This window comes from Aspergillus glaucus (assembly GCF_001890805.1).
Source record: "Aspergillus glaucus CBS 516.65 unplaced genomic scaffold ASPGLscaffold_19, whole genome shotgun sequence".
NCBI classification, from domain to species: Eukaryota; Fungi; Ascomycota; class Eurotiomycetes; order Eurotiales; family Aspergillaceae; genus Aspergillus; species Aspergillus glaucus.
In genome coordinates, this window is record NW_019170471.1 from 436,157 (window position 1) to 455,184 (window position 19,028).

Consider the following 19,028-nt stretch of genomic DNA (forward strand, 5'->3'; position numbering starts at 1 on the left):
AATTATGTGAATGGCATTGTTTGATATATCCAACATCGTGTCTGCAACCATGTCCGGCACAGATGCAAATCTAGTGCACTAACCAACATAACCAACGGGGCACTACTCAAACAACAACCTCAACTCCTCAATCCTATCTTTCTTCTTGTCATCCCCATCTCCGTCCCCACCAACCCTCAACCCCAACGATCCCGCAATATTCATCTTTCTGTCTTGCACCCGTAACATCCGTCCCTCAATCGAATCTTTCACCACAAACCTCGTCACATTTACATCCCGTAATTGTCCCATCCGGTGCACGCGGTCGATAGCCTGTGCTTCGATGGCGAAACTCCACCACGGATCCATCATGAAGACGTTATTAGCGGCTGTGAGGTTGAGCCCGACGCCACCTGCGCGGAGGGAAATTAACAGAACGGTAGGATTAGAAGTCTGGCTGGGTTTGGGTTTAGGTGCGTTGAAATGGGTGGTTGGGAAAGGGGTAGGCGTGGGATCCTCATCGATTTCCTCGTAGGTTTCGGTTTTGTTGAATTGGGCGAGGACTTCGGCGCGGGCTTTTTGGGGCATTGTTCCGTCGAGACGGACGTGTTGGATACCAGCTTTTGTGAGTTGAGGGGAGATCAGGTCGAGGAAACTGGTGAATTGGGAGAAGACTACGGATTTCGTATTTGGTGGTACCCGGGAGAGATGATTGAGGAGGGAGTGGATTTTAGCTGAGGTATGCGCAGATGGTGATAGTGGGTTGATTCGTCGAAGAGAGATACGCGGCACTGGCTGCGAGCTGGAAGGAGGCGTGTTGCTGTAGATTTCATTCTCCGCGGGTGTAGAGTTAGGTGATTGGTGCTTGACCACTTCGAAGATATCCGTCAAGCTGACTGGTGCGCGACACGAGAAGCATCGTGGTGGTAGACCCTTGTCGATTTGATGCCGGATGTAGTCCTCCAGACACTGCTTGCAAGCACTGTGCCAGCATGCAGTTACTGCCGGGTCGATCATGGGTTCTTCCGAGCAGATCGGACATTCACCACTAGACTCGTTCTGGATCTGTTTCAGGGCATAGGTTGTGAACTTGTTCGCGGGGTCTTGACCTTGGCCTTCATTCGCTTCCCCAGACTCCGTGGCCGTGGTAAAGCGGGCGATGAGATCTTGCAGGTCCATGTCATCTTGAAGTCCATTGGATGCGTTAGCTGCAGTAGCTGCTTCTTCCTCATCGGCGACAATTGCCTTGTTGCGGGTGAGGATAGGGTGACAGCAACTCTGACGAAGGCGCAGGATTTGTGCGAATATGGTCGAATAAGACTTCAACAATGTACCCGCTTCCACGTTGTCGTTGAATGTACGCTTTGCTCGCGTGTAGATAAAGTCGTACACCTCTCTTTCCTCCTCTGAGAGATCGACTTCTTCGATCGTGATAGTCCTGCGTGGTAATGGCACCAATGGTTCCCCTTCTGGGGTCTTCATCGTCTTCGTACGTCGGAGCACAAGCGGCTCCAGCACTGTCTGCACGACATTAAGCGCACGCGCGTAGTCCTTGGACTCGAATGGTACTGTGATGAAAGTCTTCCAGAAAGAAAAGTTATTCCATGGCTCAACCTTGAGGAACCGCACCAAACTAAACAGGTCCTCCAGACGGTTCACGATAGGAGTCCCCGTGAGAACCCATCGATGAGTCGCATTGAGATCGTAACAAGCCCGCGCCGTCTTCGAACGGCGATTCTTAATCACATGCGCCTCGTCGAGGATGACTCGGTGGAACTTCACCGTGAATAATGAACCATACCAACTTTCCGTCTGCCATCCTGAGCGCGACACATGCGAACCGTACTCAGAGAGGACAACACCATAACTAGTTACAATGACATGAGGAGCTGAAGCAGCATTCGTCGCACAACAAAGCTTCCTCAGATTAGTTGCTTGTTCGGTCCCATAGTATACCATGGTGTTCATCGTCCCGGACTGGGCTGACTTTTGGGCCTCGCTTTCCCATTGCGCAAGAAGAGATGTGGGTGCAATGACGAGAGTAGTGTATGGCGCGGGAACGACGCCAGTAGAATCTGGTTGTGTCATACTGGGATCTTTAAGAACGGGATCCCCAGGATCGTATTTATGTGCGTTAACGAGACTAAGCATTTCAATGGTTTTACCCAAACCCATCTCGTCGGCCAGAATGCCACCAAGGCAGTTTTGTTCCTGAGCGGGGAACTCGATACTGAGCTCCCCGGAGTACAGGTTGACATAAAAGTAATCTATCCCTTCGACAATTGGAAGGTCCTTGTCATCGGCATCCTTTGTGGGCCACTGGTATTCTTCCCAAAGGGGATGCATTGATTTCCTCGTGCTCTCAGATTTGTTATCCTTCTCTTTGGATAGCATCCAATGAAGTGCCTGCCTCTGGTACTTTCGAAGCTCCATGGCAAACGTTGACGAAGGCTGAGCCTCTGGCATATTGAAATCGAAAGTCTGGGCTTTCTTGTACAGGGTATCAAGCTGGTCCTCTTCTAACTCCGGCTCTTCGTTGTCCTCATCCTGAGGGCTGTTATTTGTCTTGTTCTCCTTCTTGACTTTGTCATATTGTTCTGACATTTCGGCGGCACGGAGCAATCCTTCCTTCTTGTGTTTCTTCGTCATGTCGTTGGTGGTCGTCGCATAAAGACCGATTTCATCAAACAGCCTCACAAGACCAACTTGACGTAGCCGCAGGTTCTTCTCCTCCATGCTCTCTTTCTCTTCGAACACGCCGGTAGATCTATTGTCGTCCGTTGTACCAATGAATGCCCGAGGCATAAATGCTTCTTTGCGCAAATAGCACCACAATTGGAGATACACCGTGTCGTTCACCCGCAGGCGATCGGGAACAAACACACAGATACCATCGAAAGTGCAAATCTTTTGGTCAATCAATGGCGACACCCACTCCGCGGTGTCTCGTGGCAACCTTCCAATCTCCTGGCCGGCTTGGTTGGTGAAACGGGTGAGGACATCCACCTTCTGGTTGGTGATCATTTTGCCTCCACGCCCGCGCTTTTCTAGAGGCTGAGATCGTGTACGCTCGATCTTGACGCGCTCTCCATGTTTGAGTAATCCCGTACCACTTCGAGTAGCCCATGCTGCAACACCAAAAGCACCAATGTATCTGGATGAGGGTTGAGTTGAGAAGCGTGGTGGCATTTTTTTTGCTGGCGCAGTCGTTCCGTTATCATTGGTAGTCTCTACCATAAGCCGCCTAAACGGTGTCGTCTGTGTAGGGATATGTTGACGAGACGTCAATGCGGACTGCGTCGTTCTGCCTGGAATAGACGTTTTCTTCCACGATCCGTCAAAGTAAACATTGACTGCCGTTTCCACATTGTTGTTCGAAGCAATGCGAATCTTCTCGACTATGCTTGCTGGCAGTCGTTCTCCAACGATGCTCGTGAATAGTTCCGTATCGAATCCACTATTGTCCGCTTGTGGCGTTTCTCTCGGCGTACTCTCTGCTTCACGGTCTGGCTCCGGCGGTCCGATGGGCTCCCCATTTTCCCCGTAAATGAATTCTTTAACAATTCTGTCAACCGGACTCGGATTTCGTCTGCGTACTACGTTCGTATGCCCCTGTAAGGTCTCGTCCTGGTGTTCGACGGGCGTGTTCGAGGAAGACAGTAGCGGGGACGCTTTCAGGTCCTGGTCCGGCTGGTGTAATCTTGGTCGTGTCCCATTCTTCTGGCCGTTGCCGTTATCGTGCTCTTCCGGTCGAGCGCTAGACGCGTCAAGGTTCGGGGTAGGATCGGTGTTCCTGGTCTCGTCTTGGTCAACAAAAAATCGCCTCTTTTTGTAGGGTCTCTCGTCGTCTCCAAAGTCCATATTCGACGGGGTATCCGGGTCAAATAGACGCTGTTCTGGACCCTCGCAGGTGTAAAGATCGGGAAAGGCTCAACTCCGAAGACGCGCCGAGACGCGACGCTGCGAAAATTCGGGCCGACGTCATTTTTTCCGGATTATCATTAGCGGCGTTGTTACTCGACAATGCTTTTTCCTGCGTGGAGGTCTTTATCGCGGTTTTTTTTTGCTGCTGGAAAGAGCTATAGGTATGTTAATGTCCATTTCTTTATTTTGTTATATTCAACTAACATCTTCTCTGCAGAGAATTCTATATATCGGAATGCAATAATCGCAATGCGACAGCGCTACCTCAGTCCTTCGATATAGACTATCGTTAGAACAAAAAAATTACCCCAGATTCCCGAGCGATGTCCCTCCTCAGACCTACCATCCGCAGTTGCGCGGGCAGGCCCATATGCCTAGCCTACCGGACACAGCGACATTTCAGTCAATCAAGGCCTGTGACCAGTCCAGTACCAGGCGCAGCAGAGGCTGAAGTCCAAGCTGCACGGAGATACTGTGTTGAACTACTTGCGTATGGATACCACTCTCCCATCCGAAGAATGATAGCTAACTGGCTCGTGGATAGAAAATACGACCGTCCCTCCTACACCCTTAGCACCTTTATCCCCCCCAACGCGCAGACCTTCTACCTCGCTCTCCGAGCCCTGAACGTCTCCCTCTCCCTAATCCCCGACACAGTCTCCTCCTACACAATCGGCCTCATGCGTCTCCAATTCTGGCGAGATACGATCACAAGAACACTCTCCGGGACACCCCCCAAAGAACCCGTCGCTCTCCTCCTCGCCTCCGCCCTCTCCGACCTCCATGAGCGAACAAAAGGTCAAGCTCGGATTAGTAAAGGCTGGTTACTGCGGATGATCAATTCGCGGGAGCAGACGTTGACGAATGACCCGTATCCGAATATCGCAGCTATGGAGTCGTATGCGGAGAATACTTATTCGACGTTGCTTTATCTTACGCTGTCGGCTTTGCCTATGACCTCTGTGACTGCGGATCATGTTGCGTCGCATATTGGGAAAGCGGCTGGTATCGCGAATATCTTGCGAGGATTACCGCTCGTTGCGTTCCCGCCGCCGCCGACGCAGTCGCCTAGCCAGGCTGGTGGAGGTATTGGAGGCGGAGCGAAGCAGGGCGCCGTCCTCCTTCCTTTGGATATCATGGCGCAAACAGGAGTGAAAGAGGAGGAAGTATTCAGACAAGGTGCTGAAGCATCCGGGCTACGGGATGCCGTCTTTACAGTCGCTACACGAGCAAACGATCACTTAATCACCGTGGAACAAATGCTGAGTAACCTCCGTGCCGGCCAGGATGTAGGCCACGATTTCGAGCACGAGGGTGAGGAAGGGCACGAATATGATGTTTTCCAGAACCAGCGCCAGGAATCGCCGCTTGACGAGGTGAACCGTGCATTTGGTGTCTTCATGCCTGCCATTGGCACCCGGTTATGGTTGGATAGGTTGCAAAAGTTTGATTTTGATATCTTCAAGCCAGAGCTTCTGCGGTCTGATTGGAAGTTACCATGGAAGGCTTACTTAGCTTACACGCGGAAGACTTTATGAAATGGCCAATGAGTTTGGATAATGATTATGTACTATTTGTATCAATATTATACAGTACTGCTATACATGGATGGATATCACGAAGCTGTTCAAATGCTTGCCTAGGTCAATGTCCCCAATATGTTGTCATTTGACCTTTCTCTCCTTCCGCTGCTTTCTAGAACTGGTAATCAGTCGTCTCTGAGCGAGTAGCACCACATAGCGTTGGATTTTGTCACGCCTGGAACACTGTTAGCAAGTATCACATCGCTGACAGCGAATATCCTTACATCAGAAGGAGAGTAGTAGCACAAACGAACGGAACCGCAATCCTCCAGAAGTATCTATTTGTTCAACGTTAGTACGGGGTAAGTCAACGTTGATTTAGGTAGGCGTACCCATCGCTATGCTGAATACCCTTAAAGTCATCGAAGTTCATTCCAAAGTAACCCTGAAATAGAATGAGTAACAATGAAGGTCATGGTAGGGACAGAAATAGGTCATACCGTAAGGAATGTCAACGGTAGATAAAGACAGGTCACAAGAGTAAGCTGTTTCATGCTCTCGTTCTGAAAGGCACCTGGACAAGGTCAGCCGCAATCCATTTCGATATGCGTAGTCGGAAGATAGATACCAATTGTGTTGAAAATCAAATCAATCATGTTATCCGCAGCCCGTCTCATTTGATCGTAACTCTCGACAATTGTGATGCAGTGATCAAGCGCATCTCCCAGATATGTATGACACATGGGACTGATTGTAACACTAGACCCTCCTAAGCTTTTGAGGTTTGGAGTCATTGCTCCCACATGTGGCTCAGACGCTGAATTTGAATGGAATGGCGTCGATTTGAAAACAGCGAAACCAGGAGTGCTCACAGGCTCCGATCGATGATCCCGAAGAGCATTTATCACGGTTACTATGGGTTGCATGAAACTCCGGAGAATTGCAATCTCAGATGTGAGGATGTAAAGGCTCTTCGATTGGTCGATGTCTGGGTCTGTCAAGACCTCCAGTTCCAGGTCACCTATCGCATCCTGATAGGCCATGGTGGCTGGTATTGCCAGATCGATTATTGCGTCTAGAATCGCCTGCACGAGCATGCTAGCATCGCAGGATTGACGTAGGATCGTCTCTGGTGAGCTAAGACGTTTGACGATAGGAGCCTCGATATCATCCGCGCTGGTCTCAAAGAAAGACGTCACGGTATTATCCGCATGTAGGAAGATTGAGACCTGCTCCAAGGTAACGCACAAGCCCTTGGTCGCCAATACGGCATGCCGCTCCATAAATTCGATTCGGTCTTCATTTGGGCCACCCCGAAAACGCTGGATGCTGCGAGCAGGAGTCCCTCGGATAGCATTAGCACCTAATAGGGATGCCTGTTTCGAGAACGCCTTGCCCGCTGGACGAACACCAGCAGGACTATTGGATTTTTTGTGCTTGCTCTTTTCTGGAGACCTTTTGAATAAATCTTTGAGCGCTTCCAAAATGACACCCCGCTTGGAAAGCCACTTCAAGGAGACAGAGCTTTTATCGCTTGTCACTGAGCTCCTTCGATCCCGAGGTCTAGAGGTCGCTCGATCGTCAGCGTCCTCATCTTCAGAGTCGCTATCATCTTGCTGGAGCTTGATCAACTTCTGCAGGGTAAGCACGACGTATGCATGATCCGAGTACCAATCCGCTTTCGTGCGATTCGTTGTGTTGATCAGGTCTTCAATCGCAAGTCTGTGGATTTTCTTGTGGTTTCCAAGTGTCCTAATAACGTCCCAGCTGAGACCGTTGACATTAATCCACCTGCACTGCACCCACGGTTCTCTTTCCCTTGCCAGAAAGGGCTCTAGTGTATCATTGTCCAACGCATATTGTCGCATCTCATGCTGAGAGAAATCCACGACAATTATTTCGCATCGTTTGTGGAGATGACTCGGTATGGATGGAGTCCAGTCAGAGTTGTAAGGAGGGAGCGGTTTGGTCGTGTCAATTCCCGGTTCGGTTCCGGGTTGCCAGCTCGGATCTGGAGCAACACCTTCAGGATGATATGAGCGCGCGGTAGTGGAGCGACGAATGCGGTTTTTGACAGTATCTGCGGAGTTGACTTTCGTAGCTGTCGTAAATGTATCTAGGGACGGGCCATCTTCAAACTTCGGAAAATCCTCTTTACTCGGTGATCGCGGATGAGCCTCGATATCAATCGTATCGGAACCGTCTGGCGGGGTTCCTACCGCCTGCGCATGGTCGAATGAGCGAATACTCATCGTAGCAGAGGAAGTGGCGACGGTTCAAAGCGGAGGGAATGGAAGACTCGACTTGCAGGCATTGACTCGGAAAAGGGGGCACGGCATTGAGGGTTGCCACAAAGAAAAGAAAAGGTGGAGGCTTCTGTCAACCCCGGCGGATATGCGCAAATGGTCATTCAAGAAGAGACATCTTTCGAGCTGCGAACATTCTGGTTTAAGGGCGCTGAAGATCATCACGGGGATATGAAGTCCGAAGCTAGATCCTCGATCAGCAAGCAAGAACCGCATAATGGAAAATACCCGAGGAATACCAATTACAACACCACCTGCCTTTAATATAAAAGGTCCCGCTGAGATAAGTTAACGATGCGACTTTAGAAACATGAAGACAATGACTGCTCGAAGTGCCGAAAGAGGAGGAACTTGAATCTAGAAGGGTTAGCGCGACCCCGGTTTGGGGATGGATTAGGTAATGCACCAATTGCCCTAGGAAAGAGTGAAGAAACGATCCCTTACAGTGAAACTTCTTCTGATCCTCTTGCCCTCCATTTCTTTGCATTCAAGAACCCATGCTGGTCAAACTGCCTTCTCCAGGAAGCCCGTGGTGGATGTGGTATTTGTTAATAGCCATTCAGAAAAACATGGTCTTCTATTCTGGCCGTTTGACCTTAGAATGCCAGGATCTTGGCATATGGCTATATTGACATAGAAAACAGACTGAATAAATATTGTCTGACTAGAGAGCTTACATCACAATGAAATTATGCCTTACTATTCATATATATCTATCATTGCGCCTGTCAAATTTGTGATGCATTGTACATAGGTCAAGGTATGTAAGAGCGCGTATGTATGTTCCAATTCTTTGAGCATTATTCCAAATGCCTGAAGGCCTTCTTTCAAAACGACACCAGGTCTGGACAAGAATATAACTCGTACACAATACATATCGTGCAGTAAGATAATGAAGCCTCATCTGTCGAATAAAGAAAACACCAAGTGGACCGGAATCTTCATCCATGTTTCCGCCGGTATTACTCCTGCTCGAAGTCAAGGGCGGAGGCGCGGACAATTCCGTGGAAGTCGAGGATCCCAGTAGCGAACTGGGTCAGCATATCTCTTCCACGGCTGGCCAGCCAGGAAAAGATCGCATTTGTTGTACAGACGGATACATCACAGCGAGCCTGGGCATCGTTGGCGGGATTTTTCCCACTGGCGGTGCACCGTCGTGGTAGTACATATCAGAGAGAAGACAAAGTAGGCGTGCCATATGCGACATTAGTGTGACGATAACCCATCTCGTTGAGCCTGGTGTCTGTGAAGGTAGAACTCGAGGACACAGTCATGAGATGAAGACTAAAATACTTTCCGAGTAAACGTCAAATTGAGGCAGGTCGACAGGCGCTGCGGTACGAATATTTCAGAGAGCCAAAGATCCAGCATCTACCAGCCAAGCCGTTACGCATCCGCTGGTACTGAGGTTCGACTTCGTTTCGTGAGCTGAAGTTTAAGGGGAATCAAGCTCCTCTTTGGCCCTGCTTCGTCCCTCCGAGCCAGAGGTTTCCGACACACAGGACATGTCCCTCGGGGCCCTTTGGTGGCGGAATCCGCCCGCTGTTGCTCGCTGAATTTCAAAGTATCAATGATGCACCGATGACAGAAGAGATGCCCTGAGAATGACTGGAGTTAGCTAGAATCCTTTGGTAGTAACCTTAGAATATAGTTACATACCGCAAACCGTGGTCGTCACATCCTCCGGCGTGTCCATGCACACAGGACACTTGTAAGCAGTCAGTAGTGACCGCGCCTTCTCCGACTCTCCGTCATGCTGAGCCTTGACCGCATCCTCTCGTTGCTTGGCCAAAGCTTTGTCAAGAGCCGAAGGTTTGTCGACTTCTGTCAGGTCGATTGATTCGACCGGTTGTTCTTCCTCGGAGTCAATGAACTCGGGAGTCTCGGAATCTGCGCCACGAATAGTTCGTCGGCGCTTTCTTTCGCGACCTTCTGAGTCGGAGCGGATATTTGGAGAGGCAGAAGGAGGAGGGGACGAAGACGGGAGTCTGATAGATCGGGTGTGAGGAAGAGGGGGCTGGGAGGCAGGAGGAGGAATGGGCGAAGATGAAGGAATGGTATAGTGTCGAAGATCCATGATTGGTGCTTTGATTCGATTCACAGGCGAGTTTCGCAGTGGTGGTCCTGATTGTGTAGCTAGTTCAATTTAGTTTGCTGTGATCGTAATTTCAACGACGAAAGCTCTGGATATCAGTCCCAATTTCAAATGCTGGACGGTAAAGAGATAAAAGGATTGACATCCGGCCTCTAGCCGACAAAGCTCAAGTCATTCAAAGAATAGCAACAGTCGTTGTCGCTGCTGCTTATCCCAAGCGTGGCGGCGGAAATCGTTATCGCGAAGGTCACCTGACGATAAGAGAGTGGACCAAGGTGGAAAGCGGTCAACTAGCGCGGATCAACAGTGGCGCCGAGGTATGACATCGGCGATAACTCGCACTAATCTCCTCCACCGGAAAAAGATCTTTGCCAGACGAGATATTAACAAGCAGTCTGCACCACTCGTTTATACCGCGCAGCATTGGCTGCGATATTCTGCGCTACCATGCCCTGGATTTGATCATTCGGTTGAACCTATCACAACATGCTTTGGAAATTCACTTGCGCGCCTTGTTCTAAGGGTGTTGTCCGCCCTTGTCCCCAGAGATTGCGCTCGTCACTTCCTCTCTCTCTTCGACCACGATCTGCTCTATCATTTGCGCGACTTTATGCCACAGAGGGCGCATCGCCAAATCAGGATGGGAAGAACTTGCAACGGGATTCACTTTCCGGTATGTTCCGCCATGCTGGATTTGTCAAGGAAATCAGACAGAGATACTGACTTCAGAAGTCCATACCACATCCAGGTTCAACGAAATCGGCGTGCAACAGTTAAGCGAACATGTTTATCCCCAGATCTTCCCGGGTGAACCTAGAACACCGGATCCCGCACTGGTGGCGTTGTCAAAAGAGCACCTCTCACGGCACGATCTACTTGGAAAGTCCCAGAATACCACGGATCCGGTTGCCTTCGATTTCCCGGCCCTACGGGGCGATACATTGGATGAACATTTCTCCAGGCTGGGAATGGACTCATCCGAACCCTATCTAGAATTCGCGAAGACATACATGACGACGACATCTCCCAGCAGGCCTCGCGAATGGATCAGACGCAGCGGGTGGACGCAATACAACAGTGACGGCACGGTGGAATTCCCCGAAGCGCCAGACGAAGACATGATGACGTTCGATACCGAAGTCATGTATAAAGAGCATTCGTTCGCGGTGATGGCCTGCGCCGTGAGTCCTACGGCTTGGTATGGGTGGATTTCTCCATGGTTGCTTGAAGAATCAGAAAGTCCAATCCACCTCATACCAATGGGTGACCCATCAAAACCTCGAATCATAATCGGTCACAATATCGGTTTCGATCGAGCGCGGATATTGGAGGAATACGATTTGAAACAGACCAAGAACTTCTTTATCGATACGATGTCTCTTCACGTGGCTGTGAATGGAATGTGCTCTCAACAGAGACCGACATGGATGCGCCACAAGAAGAACAAGGACCTGAGAGACAAGATTGCCAGTGAGCATAATTCTGTTGAATTGGCTGCGCTGGTTGAGAGCAAGGTTCTCAGTGATGAAGAAGAGGAACTGTGGGTAGGAAGGAGTTCCGTTAATTCACTACGCGATGTCGCCAAATTCCATTGCGATGTTACCATTGACAAATCGCAGCGAGACTATTTTGGCGAACTTGACCGTCCCGGCATTCTGTCCAGACTACAAGAGCTCTTGGATTACTGTGCAGCCGATGTTGCCATCACTCATCGTGTATATAAAAAAATCTTCCCGAATTACCTTGAGGTGTGTCCTCATCCAGTCAGCTTCGCAGCTCTGAGGCACCTTTCCTCAGTAATTCTGCCTGTCAATCAGACGTGGGGTGAATACCTCAAAAGTGCTGAATCGGTTTACCATCAACGACTTGACGATGTTCGACGGAGACTCGTTGACCTCTGTGAGGAAGCCGCGAGTTTGAAGGAGAAACCGGACATTTACATGAATGACCCTTGGCTACGTCAGCTGGACTGGTCTGGTCAAGAGATCAAAATGGTCAAAGGAAAGAAGAAGGGAGACCCTCCACGACCGGCAGCAAGGCAAAAACTGCCCGGTATGCCTAAATGGTACAAAGACCTTTACCCAAAGACCACCGGTGGTATCAATTTGTCGGTACGGACACGAATTGCTCCTATACTTCTTAAACTCTCATGGGAAGGTTACCCTTTGATATGGTCCGATAAGTACGGGTGGACCTTCAAAGTGCCACAGGCAGAAGTCAAGAAGTTTGAAAATCAGCCTGTTGTGCCGTGCGATATGACCGAGGAAAAGATTCAGGTGCTGCGAGAGGACAGGGCTCATACATACTTCAAACTTCCGCACAAAGATGGACCGCAAGCGCGGTGCACTAACCCGCTGGCCAAGGGTTATGCGCAGTTTTTTGAACGGGGATCCCTGGCCTCGGAGTACGCTCTTGCCAAGGAAGCACTTGACATGAATGCCTCTTGTTCGTATTGGATCAGTGCTCGAGACCGGATCATGAACCAGATGGTCGTCTACCAAGATCAGATTGGGAAACCACAAGCGGATGAAAATAACCGATTGGGCTTCATTCTTCCCCAGCTCATTCCCATGGGCACTATCACACGGCGTGCAGTGGAGAACACATGGTTGACTGCTAGTAACGCCAAAGGCAATCGTGTCGGGTCTGAGCTCAAAGCTATGATCAAATCGCCGCCTGGTTACTCTTTCGTCGGCGCGGATGTTGACTCTCAAGAGCTATGGATTGCCAGCCTTGTTGGCGATGCTCAATTCCAGTTGCACGGTGGCAATGCCATTGGCTTCATGACTTTGGAGGGCTCTAAGGCTGCTGGAACCGATATGCACTCCCGAACTGCGAATATCCTTGGTATCTCCCGGAACGATGCGAAGGTCTTCAACTACGGCCGGATCTATGGTGCTGGTGTTAAGTTTGCTGCCACTCTGCTCCGTCAGTTCAATCCATCTATGCCTGAGAAGCAGACCATGGAGGTTGCAACCAATCTATACAAAGCAACGAAGGGTGCCAAGACGACTCGCCGTGTTCTGAGTGAGAGTCCTTTCTGGCGTGGAGGTACGGAATCTTTCGTTTTCAACAAGCTCGAAGAGTTCGCAGAGCAGGAACGGCCTAGGACTCCGGTTCTAGGCGCTGGGATCACAGAGGCGTTGATGCGACGATTCATCAACAGGGGTAGCTTCATGACATCTCGGATCAACTGGGCAATCCAGTCTTCTGGTGTTGATTACCTTCATCTTCTGATCGTTGGAATGGACTATCTTATTCGGCGCTACAATATTGAAGCTCGCCTGGCCATTACCGTGCATGACGAGATTCGGTATATGGTCAAAGACGAAGACCGGTACCGCGCTGCTTTGGCCTTGCAGGTAGCCAATGTCTGGACCCGAGCCATGTTCTCGCAGCAGGTTGGTATCGACGACCTGCCTCAATCTTGCGCGTATTTCTCCGCCGTCGATATCGACCACGTTCTGCGCAAAGAAGTTGACGTGGATTGCGTGACCCCTTCGCATCCGCACAAGATTCCCCACGGCGAAAGCCTGGACATCCTACAACTTTTGGGCAAGAACCAGGAAGCGTATCTCGACCCGTTGATCAAACCTCACTCGCCGCCTAATCCCGAGAAGTACGATTACACGCCCCGCAAGTCCGTCATGTCGTCTCTCCAGGCTACATACGACCCAGCGTTCATCCGCGCTCAGATCTCCAAGGACGATGACGAGCTTCGCGACATCGTCAAGGAGGTCATGAAGGCTAAAGCCCCGTCAACTGCATCCGCTAGTGTCAAGACGTCGAAGACAAACGTCAAATCGCCAGCTATCCCTCAAGCAGCGGGGCCTCAACGAGCCATACTGATGGATGTGAACTCGGGTCTCTATAATGATTTCCGAAATCCTCCGCCGCATGGAAATAAGAATTCCCATGTTAGTTTCCAGCGGAATACCTGGAAATCTAAACCAACTGCTCGTGCATGATTTTTTTCTTCTACTCTTCTTTCAAACTTTTCAAGATCCTTTTCTTTTTCTTGGCTTTTTTTTTTTTTTTTTTTTTTTTTCCTCGGTCCCAACGGGTTGAGTTTTCCTATGTTGTCGGTGTTCCTGTTGTCTAAAAGCATTGGGATGGCGTTGTTCTACGGTCAGGCCCGGGTCAGGAGTGTGTATCATGGGTGGCTGTATGTTATGAGTGAAAAGATAGATGTGTATATAGTAATGTTTTCACGATGTTGCAACCATATGAAGCAATCTCACATATCTGATGTTCGTTCGAAAGGAATCTTGCGTGATTGGTATTAAGATGAGAAATTAAATGTAATGCTGTTCAACTAGCCTCACGCTTCTTCTCTCCCCTCTTCCTCCCTGGATCCAACGTATTTCTCCTCCCCAAACAACTTCCCGCCGCTCCACGAAGTATCCCATCGCCCCTCTTCCCCAGTACAACCTCCAAAGCCTGCACCAGCGCTTTCGGATCGTATTTCATCCCAATCGTCACCTCCTCGCCTGTTTTATCATCCTTGACAACGATCTTCCGTCCGTAGAGACGGAGAGTCTCAATTCCCATTTCGGCAAGGCGCTCCCGGTCTACATATGGTGTTCCCGGGCCTTCGAGGTGGAGGATGTGTGTGACGTAGGAATTATAGGGTAATTTATTCGTCGAGGTTGCTGGAGGTGTAGGGAACTCAAGTGGCCCACGTCCGCGACTCTCCTCGCCAGCTCGCGTGATAGCTTCCACAAAGTCAACTGTAGTAAATGGTTCCGTAGGCGGTCCTGTCTCGCGATCAAGGCTGCCGTTGACAATGAGAATCTTATGCCGTGCCGAACTCGAGACGATATTCTGCCCCGCGCCGCGGAGGATCATGGAAGGTATGATAGATGTGTAAAGAGATCCGATGCTGTAGATAATAGCTTGTGCATCGAGAAGGGCTTCCAGCACGCGCGGGTTAGCAGGAGGCCGGATCTCCTGGCCGTAAGGATTGATGTACCAGATGCGGGTGATGCGCGCTGGGAGGTCCTCATTATTTGACTTGCTGAATTGGATGTTTTTGTTCCGTAAAGTGGGCAGGGAGCCAGGGAGATGGTCATCTCCGTACGAGACTGCATCAGCCGCGTCTGAAGGTTCCGTGGCTTCGAGACTATCGTCGCCGTCGCCGTCGGCTAGGAGTAGACTAGGACGGCGGGAACCTGGTTTGGGCTGGAGGGCTGTCGCCTCACTCGGGTGTGAGATACTGTTCTGTCCCACGATGACGGTACCGTTCGCAAGGGATGCTGAAATGTGGTGCGAGAAGTTCGAGTTGATGGCCGGGATCACACGGACGGTCTCCGGTACACCGCAGATATTCCCCAGGAGGTAAATCGCACTCTCAAAACTACCACAGAAGAGACGAGCGCCGGTTAGGAATAAGTTGCCCACGCTGGCTGAGGTAAAGTCGAAGGTCGATGCCGGTGGTCGAGCACGCTTCAGGATCTCGAGATTCAGCATGTTGAAAAAGGAGCGTATGAGCTCCTTCTTTGCGGGTGTGATACGCTTCCATAGATCGGAGGTGCCCTCTACTATCGAATACCAACCCCCCTGGGCTTCCGCTGCATCTGCTGAAAGTCGGTGGTTGAACAGAGTCCTGATGGCTGCCCGTTCTGAATCCGGGGGTGACTCTGAGATTAATCGGACGAGTCGACCTGTCTTTGTCAGTATAGAAAGGGAAGAAAGGGCCATTGCGTCCGAAATAGCTAGCTTACTTCGCACATCGCCAATTCCAGGCCCCCCGAATATCCGGATCAATTCAGATGATGAGCCTCCATTGTCACTGATAGGGATGATATAGCTCAATAAACAGTCCTTGCTCTCGCGCACCGCATTGAAAACATCCACGAGATTGTTTGCTGCGCTGCCCCCGGAGAGAACTACAATGCCTCTATTATGTGTAGTCATTCTGCTTTCTGAATTTAATGTTGGTATGTGGTTGACAGAGCACAGAATGGAGACGTTGGCATTAAAGGTGATGACTAAGCACTATACATCAGTGCAAGAAACCTGCTTGAACAACGTCAAATCAAGCAATTCTCTATAGAATATAGGACAACCTGTATTATTGTATTAAACTGAGCTTCTGAGCGAGTTCTCCCCCGTTTATTATTTAACCACTAGCTACATTTCACTGTGCAACTCAAATTTGATATATATTTTCAAGCCGGAACAAGATTTATAGATGCCAGGGCTTGTGTGGCTATTTTTCGTAAATCATCGATGCTCAGACTAAGCACATCATTCGAATTCGCATCCGGGATGTAGGAGCCAAATATAGCAACACGGGGCAGCGAGATATACTGAGAGCCTTGAACTAACGGAGCGGGAAAGATCGTCTATATCTATTAGTGCAAGTCATGATAGAGGATAGTTCGAGAATTACCTCCGATTGCGCGAGAACAGGCAGTCCATTAACGTCCAAGCCGTATAGCTCCGCGTCTCCTGTGACCCTGTTCATCGAACCAATCTTCTTCCATTTCAGTAGAAGAACCGCGCGCACGTCTTCATTGCCGCCAAGAAGCCATAGGTTCATGTTGTTCATCAATTGGTTCCAGGCCTACTCCAGCCAGGCTGCATGACAAACCCTGGTAGACTCTTGCCGTCTGAGCGTAGAGAAAGGCCCGGGTCATCTCTCCAATGCGGATACGTCGGACAGGATATCTGCGAATGAGGTTCGAGTGTGTATGACATAGCTATAGATATCAGTGACAGTGACAAGCAGTAAATGGAGGAAGACTAACTAGCTCCCTCGTTCGGCCAAAGGGCTTTAATCTCCTGCTCCGTCACGAGTCCCCCGAAAATCCAACTCATGAGCTGCTCATGCCACCACTTGTACTGCACAGTGTGTATCTCCCGCGGCACCAGTCACACCCAAAACACCCGCGAAACCTGGTCATAGTGTTTGCTGTAAGAGTCAGAGCATATAATATCCACATCCCATGTACACTTACAGACAGATGTTCGAATAACCCGGGTTGTTATCCAGTTCATCGATCACACACTCTCGCCATTCTGCCGGGACCCTGAAGTACAGAGTAGGTTAATTCACGTTGCCCCTTTCCTATATCATCTTCAACGCGAGACAGAAAATCGAGTTCCGAATAAATAAGACCATATTCAGGCGGAATGGCCATGATGAGAGTATCTGTGAATGTTCAGGTTGTCTAGTGGGAAGATTCTGAGGTAAGAGGCTACATGACATCAACACAGTAGCTTCAGGCACCCAGGCTATACCACTACCATATCATTGTTGACCATACACCTTTGGGGCTTGAATGCACATTCTACATAATCCCGAGATGCTGTCGATCGGTGATGCTTCGGGAAGCCATACCGACGGGCCCCACTGGGTTATGTCCGATGCCGAAGTATGAAGCTGTTGTTACGGGTGAATCGTATAGAAATAGCGTGGCCTGAAACCAGTAGGGCACTGTTTCATTTAATTGCTAGGATGAGTACTCTGGAGTATTCGTCATCAGCAACTTTGGTATACGTAAGGCTGCTGCACTATAAAAAGAGGGCCCCAGTCTCCGTCCAAGGCACTGTCTTCCAAAACTTGATCATTCTCGACCGTCTTTCTTATTCAATATGCGTCAAAACTTCCTATTACCAGCTGCTGCATGCAGCTTGGCCCCAGTCACCTCGGCTGTGCTCTATGATACCGTTATTCAGACCAAGTACGGCGCAGTCCAGGGCTATCCGGCCTTCAACAGCACCAATACCGGCAATTTGACCCACTGGAAGGACATAACTGTCTGGAAGGGTATCCCCTTCGCCGCCACGACTGCTGGTCAAAACCGTTGGAAAGCACCGCAGCCTGCCAGCGCGTGGAATGGCACCTTAGATGCGCGCAACTGGGGCAATGTCTGTCCTTCTGCAACATCCAGGGACGATTATAAGATCGATGAGGACTGTCTGAACCTGAACATATGGAGCCCCGCAAACTATACCGACGCACAGCTCCCCGTCGTCATGTGGAGTTATCCGGCCATGTCAACTGCAGCTGATGCCTTGTTCGATGGAGGTGGTATGGCGGACCAGGGCATTGTCTTCGTCAACTACAACTACCGCACTGGTCCGTTTGGCTGGCTCGCTCATCCCGAGTTGTCTGCTGAGTTCGAGAAGGTGACGGACTCGAATAGTTCCGGGAACTGGGGCATGCTGGACCAATTCGCAGCACTTAAATGGATTCATGCCAACATCGATGCTTTTGGGGGAGATCCATCTCGCATCACCGTCATGGGCCAGTCGGCTGGATCTGCTGCCACACAACATATTCTCAACAGTAATCTGACCAGAGGACTCATTACTGGCGCCATTATCGAGAGTGGCGTACGGGATCCCCGCGACCCGCTGTGTACGAGCCTAGCAGAGGCCTACACCACGCTGAACGACTCGTACGCCACGAGTGCCGAATACCTGTCTAGTCTGGGAGTATCCAGTATTTCCGATGCCCGCGAGAAGTCTATGGAAGAGCTCCTCAATGCAACTACCAGCACTTCTGGCGATAGCATCAGCTTCTCGGCTACTCTGGACTACTACGCGATCCCCGACACCTACTGGAACACCCTGATCAAGGGCCTAGCACAGGACGTCCCTGTTCTAACCGGCAACACTAAGGATGAAAACGGCGCTAGCTACGGTCTGAACATCAGCGTCGCAGAGTATTTGTCCGATTTAAACTCAACATACTCAAGTCCCTGGGATCAGCGCTTCCTCTCCCTATATCCCGCGAATGACACAACAACAGCCTCGGGAGCATATAATTCCATGTTTACGGACCGCTCCAAAGTTGGAACCTACTTCTGGTCTCGACTCTGGGCCACCGCGCGCTCGTCCCCGGTCTACAATTTTTTCTGGGACCATGCTCCTCCAGGACAATCCTCCGGTGCTGCTCATGAGTCTGAGATTAACTATGTGCTGAAAAATCTGTACGCCACGGATAAGCCTTGGGCCAAAGATGACTATACTATTGCTAGGAAGATGAACGGGTACTGGGCGAATTTCATCAAGACGGGAGATCCCAACGGTGACGGACTTGTTGAATGGCTGGCTGTCAACTCGTCTGAACTTGTCCAACATGTGGGTAATGGATGGGGACAGGTTCCTGTTGCCTCCAAGCAGAAGGTGAAGCTTTTTGAGTCTTGGTTCGACACTCTGGAAAAGCACTAGCCTAATCATATCCTCCAA

General features: G+C 50.2%; 8 protein-coding genes across 8 annotated transcripts; 3 read left to right on the top strand and 5 right to left on the bottom strand.

The window, feature by feature from the left end:
- Nucleotides 1-102: 102 nt before the first annotated feature.
- Nucleotides 103-3,840, bottom strand: ASPGLDRAFT_177222 (DEAD/DEAH box helicase; the record flags this gene model as incomplete). Its single annotated transcript, XM_022542890.1, has 2 exons — nt 103-3,476; nt 3,558-3,840. 2 exons carry the CDS (start codon nt 3,838-3,840, stop codon nt 103-105), a joined length of 3,657 nt encoding a protein of 1,218 aa, XP_022398126.1.
- A 386-nt stretch (nt 3,841-4,226) lies between these two features.
- Nucleotides 4,227-5,441, top strand: ASPGLDRAFT_68734 (uncharacterized protein; the record flags this gene model as incomplete). Its single annotated transcript, XM_022549291.1, has 2 exons — nt 4,227-4,393; nt 4,448-5,441. The coding sequence occupies 2 exons, from the start codon at nt 4,227-4,229 to the stop codon at nt 5,439-5,441; spliced, it is 1,161 nt and encodes a 386-aa protein (XP_022398127.1).
- A 126-nt stretch (nt 5,442-5,567) lies between these two features.
- ASPGLDRAFT_38197 (putative CorA family metal ion transporter) lies at nt 5,568-7,678 on the bottom strand (the record flags this gene model as incomplete). The annotated part of the gene is made up of 5 exons (XM_022544919.1): nt 5,568-5,661; nt 5,711-5,764; nt 5,819-5,871; nt 5,927-6,000; nt 6,055-7,678. 5 exons carry the CDS (start codon nt 7,676-7,678, stop codon nt 5,568-5,570), a joined length of 1,899 nt encoding a protein of 632 aa, XP_022398128.1.
- A 1,440-nt stretch (nt 7,679-9,118) lies between these two features.
- On the bottom strand, nt 9,119-9,809 carry ASPGLDRAFT_132669 (uncharacterized protein; the record flags this gene model as incomplete). The annotated part of the gene is made up of 2 exons (XM_022541137.1): nt 9,119-9,330; nt 9,392-9,809. 2 exons carry the CDS (start codon nt 9,807-9,809, stop codon nt 9,119-9,121), a joined length of 630 nt encoding a protein of 209 aa, XP_022398129.1.
- Nucleotides 9,810-10,220: 411 nt separating this feature from the next.
- On the top strand, nt 10,221-13,875 carry ASPGLDRAFT_177230 (DNA-directed DNA polymerase gamma MIP1). Its single transcript, XM_022542891.1, has 2 exons — nt 10,221-10,500; nt 10,560-13,875. The coding sequence occupies exons 1-2, from the start codon at nt 10,314-10,316 to the stop codon at nt 13,793-13,795; spliced, it is 3,423 nt and encodes a 1,140-aa protein (XP_022398130.1). The 5' UTR covers nt 10,221-10,313; the 3' UTR covers nt 13,796-13,875.
- A 263-nt stretch (nt 13,876-14,138) lies between these two features.
- ASPGLDRAFT_132824 (gluconeogenesis factor YvcK family protein) lies at nt 14,139-15,743 on the bottom strand (the record flags this gene model as incomplete). The annotated part of the gene is made up of 2 exons (XM_022541153.1): nt 14,139-15,490; nt 15,551-15,743. The coding sequence occupies 2 exons, from the start codon at nt 15,741-15,743 to the stop codon at nt 14,139-14,141; spliced, it is 1,545 nt and encodes a 514-aa protein (XP_022398131.1).
- A 254-nt stretch (nt 15,744-15,997) lies between these two features.
- On the bottom strand, nt 15,998-16,371 carry ASPGLDRAFT_38201 (uncharacterized protein; the record flags this gene model as incomplete). The annotated part of the gene is made up of 2 exons (XM_022544920.1): nt 15,998-16,174; nt 16,222-16,371. 2 exons carry the CDS (start codon nt 16,369-16,371, stop codon nt 15,998-16,000), a joined length of 327 nt encoding a protein of 108 aa, XP_022398132.1.
- A 1,055-nt stretch (nt 16,372-17,426) lies between these two features.
- On the top strand, nt 17,427-19,010 carry ASPGLDRAFT_28254 (carboxylesterase/lipase family protein; the record flags this gene model as incomplete). The annotated part of the gene is made up of 1 exon (XM_022543742.1): nt 17,427-19,010. The coding sequence occupies one exon, from the start codon at nt 17,427-17,429 to the stop codon at nt 19,008-19,010; it is 1,584 nt and encodes a 527-aa protein (XP_022398133.1).
- Between the last annotated feature and the right edge of the window lie 18 nt (nt 19,011-19,028).

What these genes read in the sequence shown, in the direction of transcription:
- ASPGLDRAFT_177230 (XM_022542891.1), top strand. Translation starts at nt 10,314, where the DNA reads ATGCTTTGGAAATTCACTTGCGCGCCTTGTTCTAAGGGTGTTGTCCGC. An exon ending in GCAACGGGATTCACTTTCCG is followed by an intron (nt 10,501 to 10,559) that starts GTATGTTCCGCC and finishes TGACTTCAGAAG; the next exon opens with TCCATACCACATCCAGGTTC.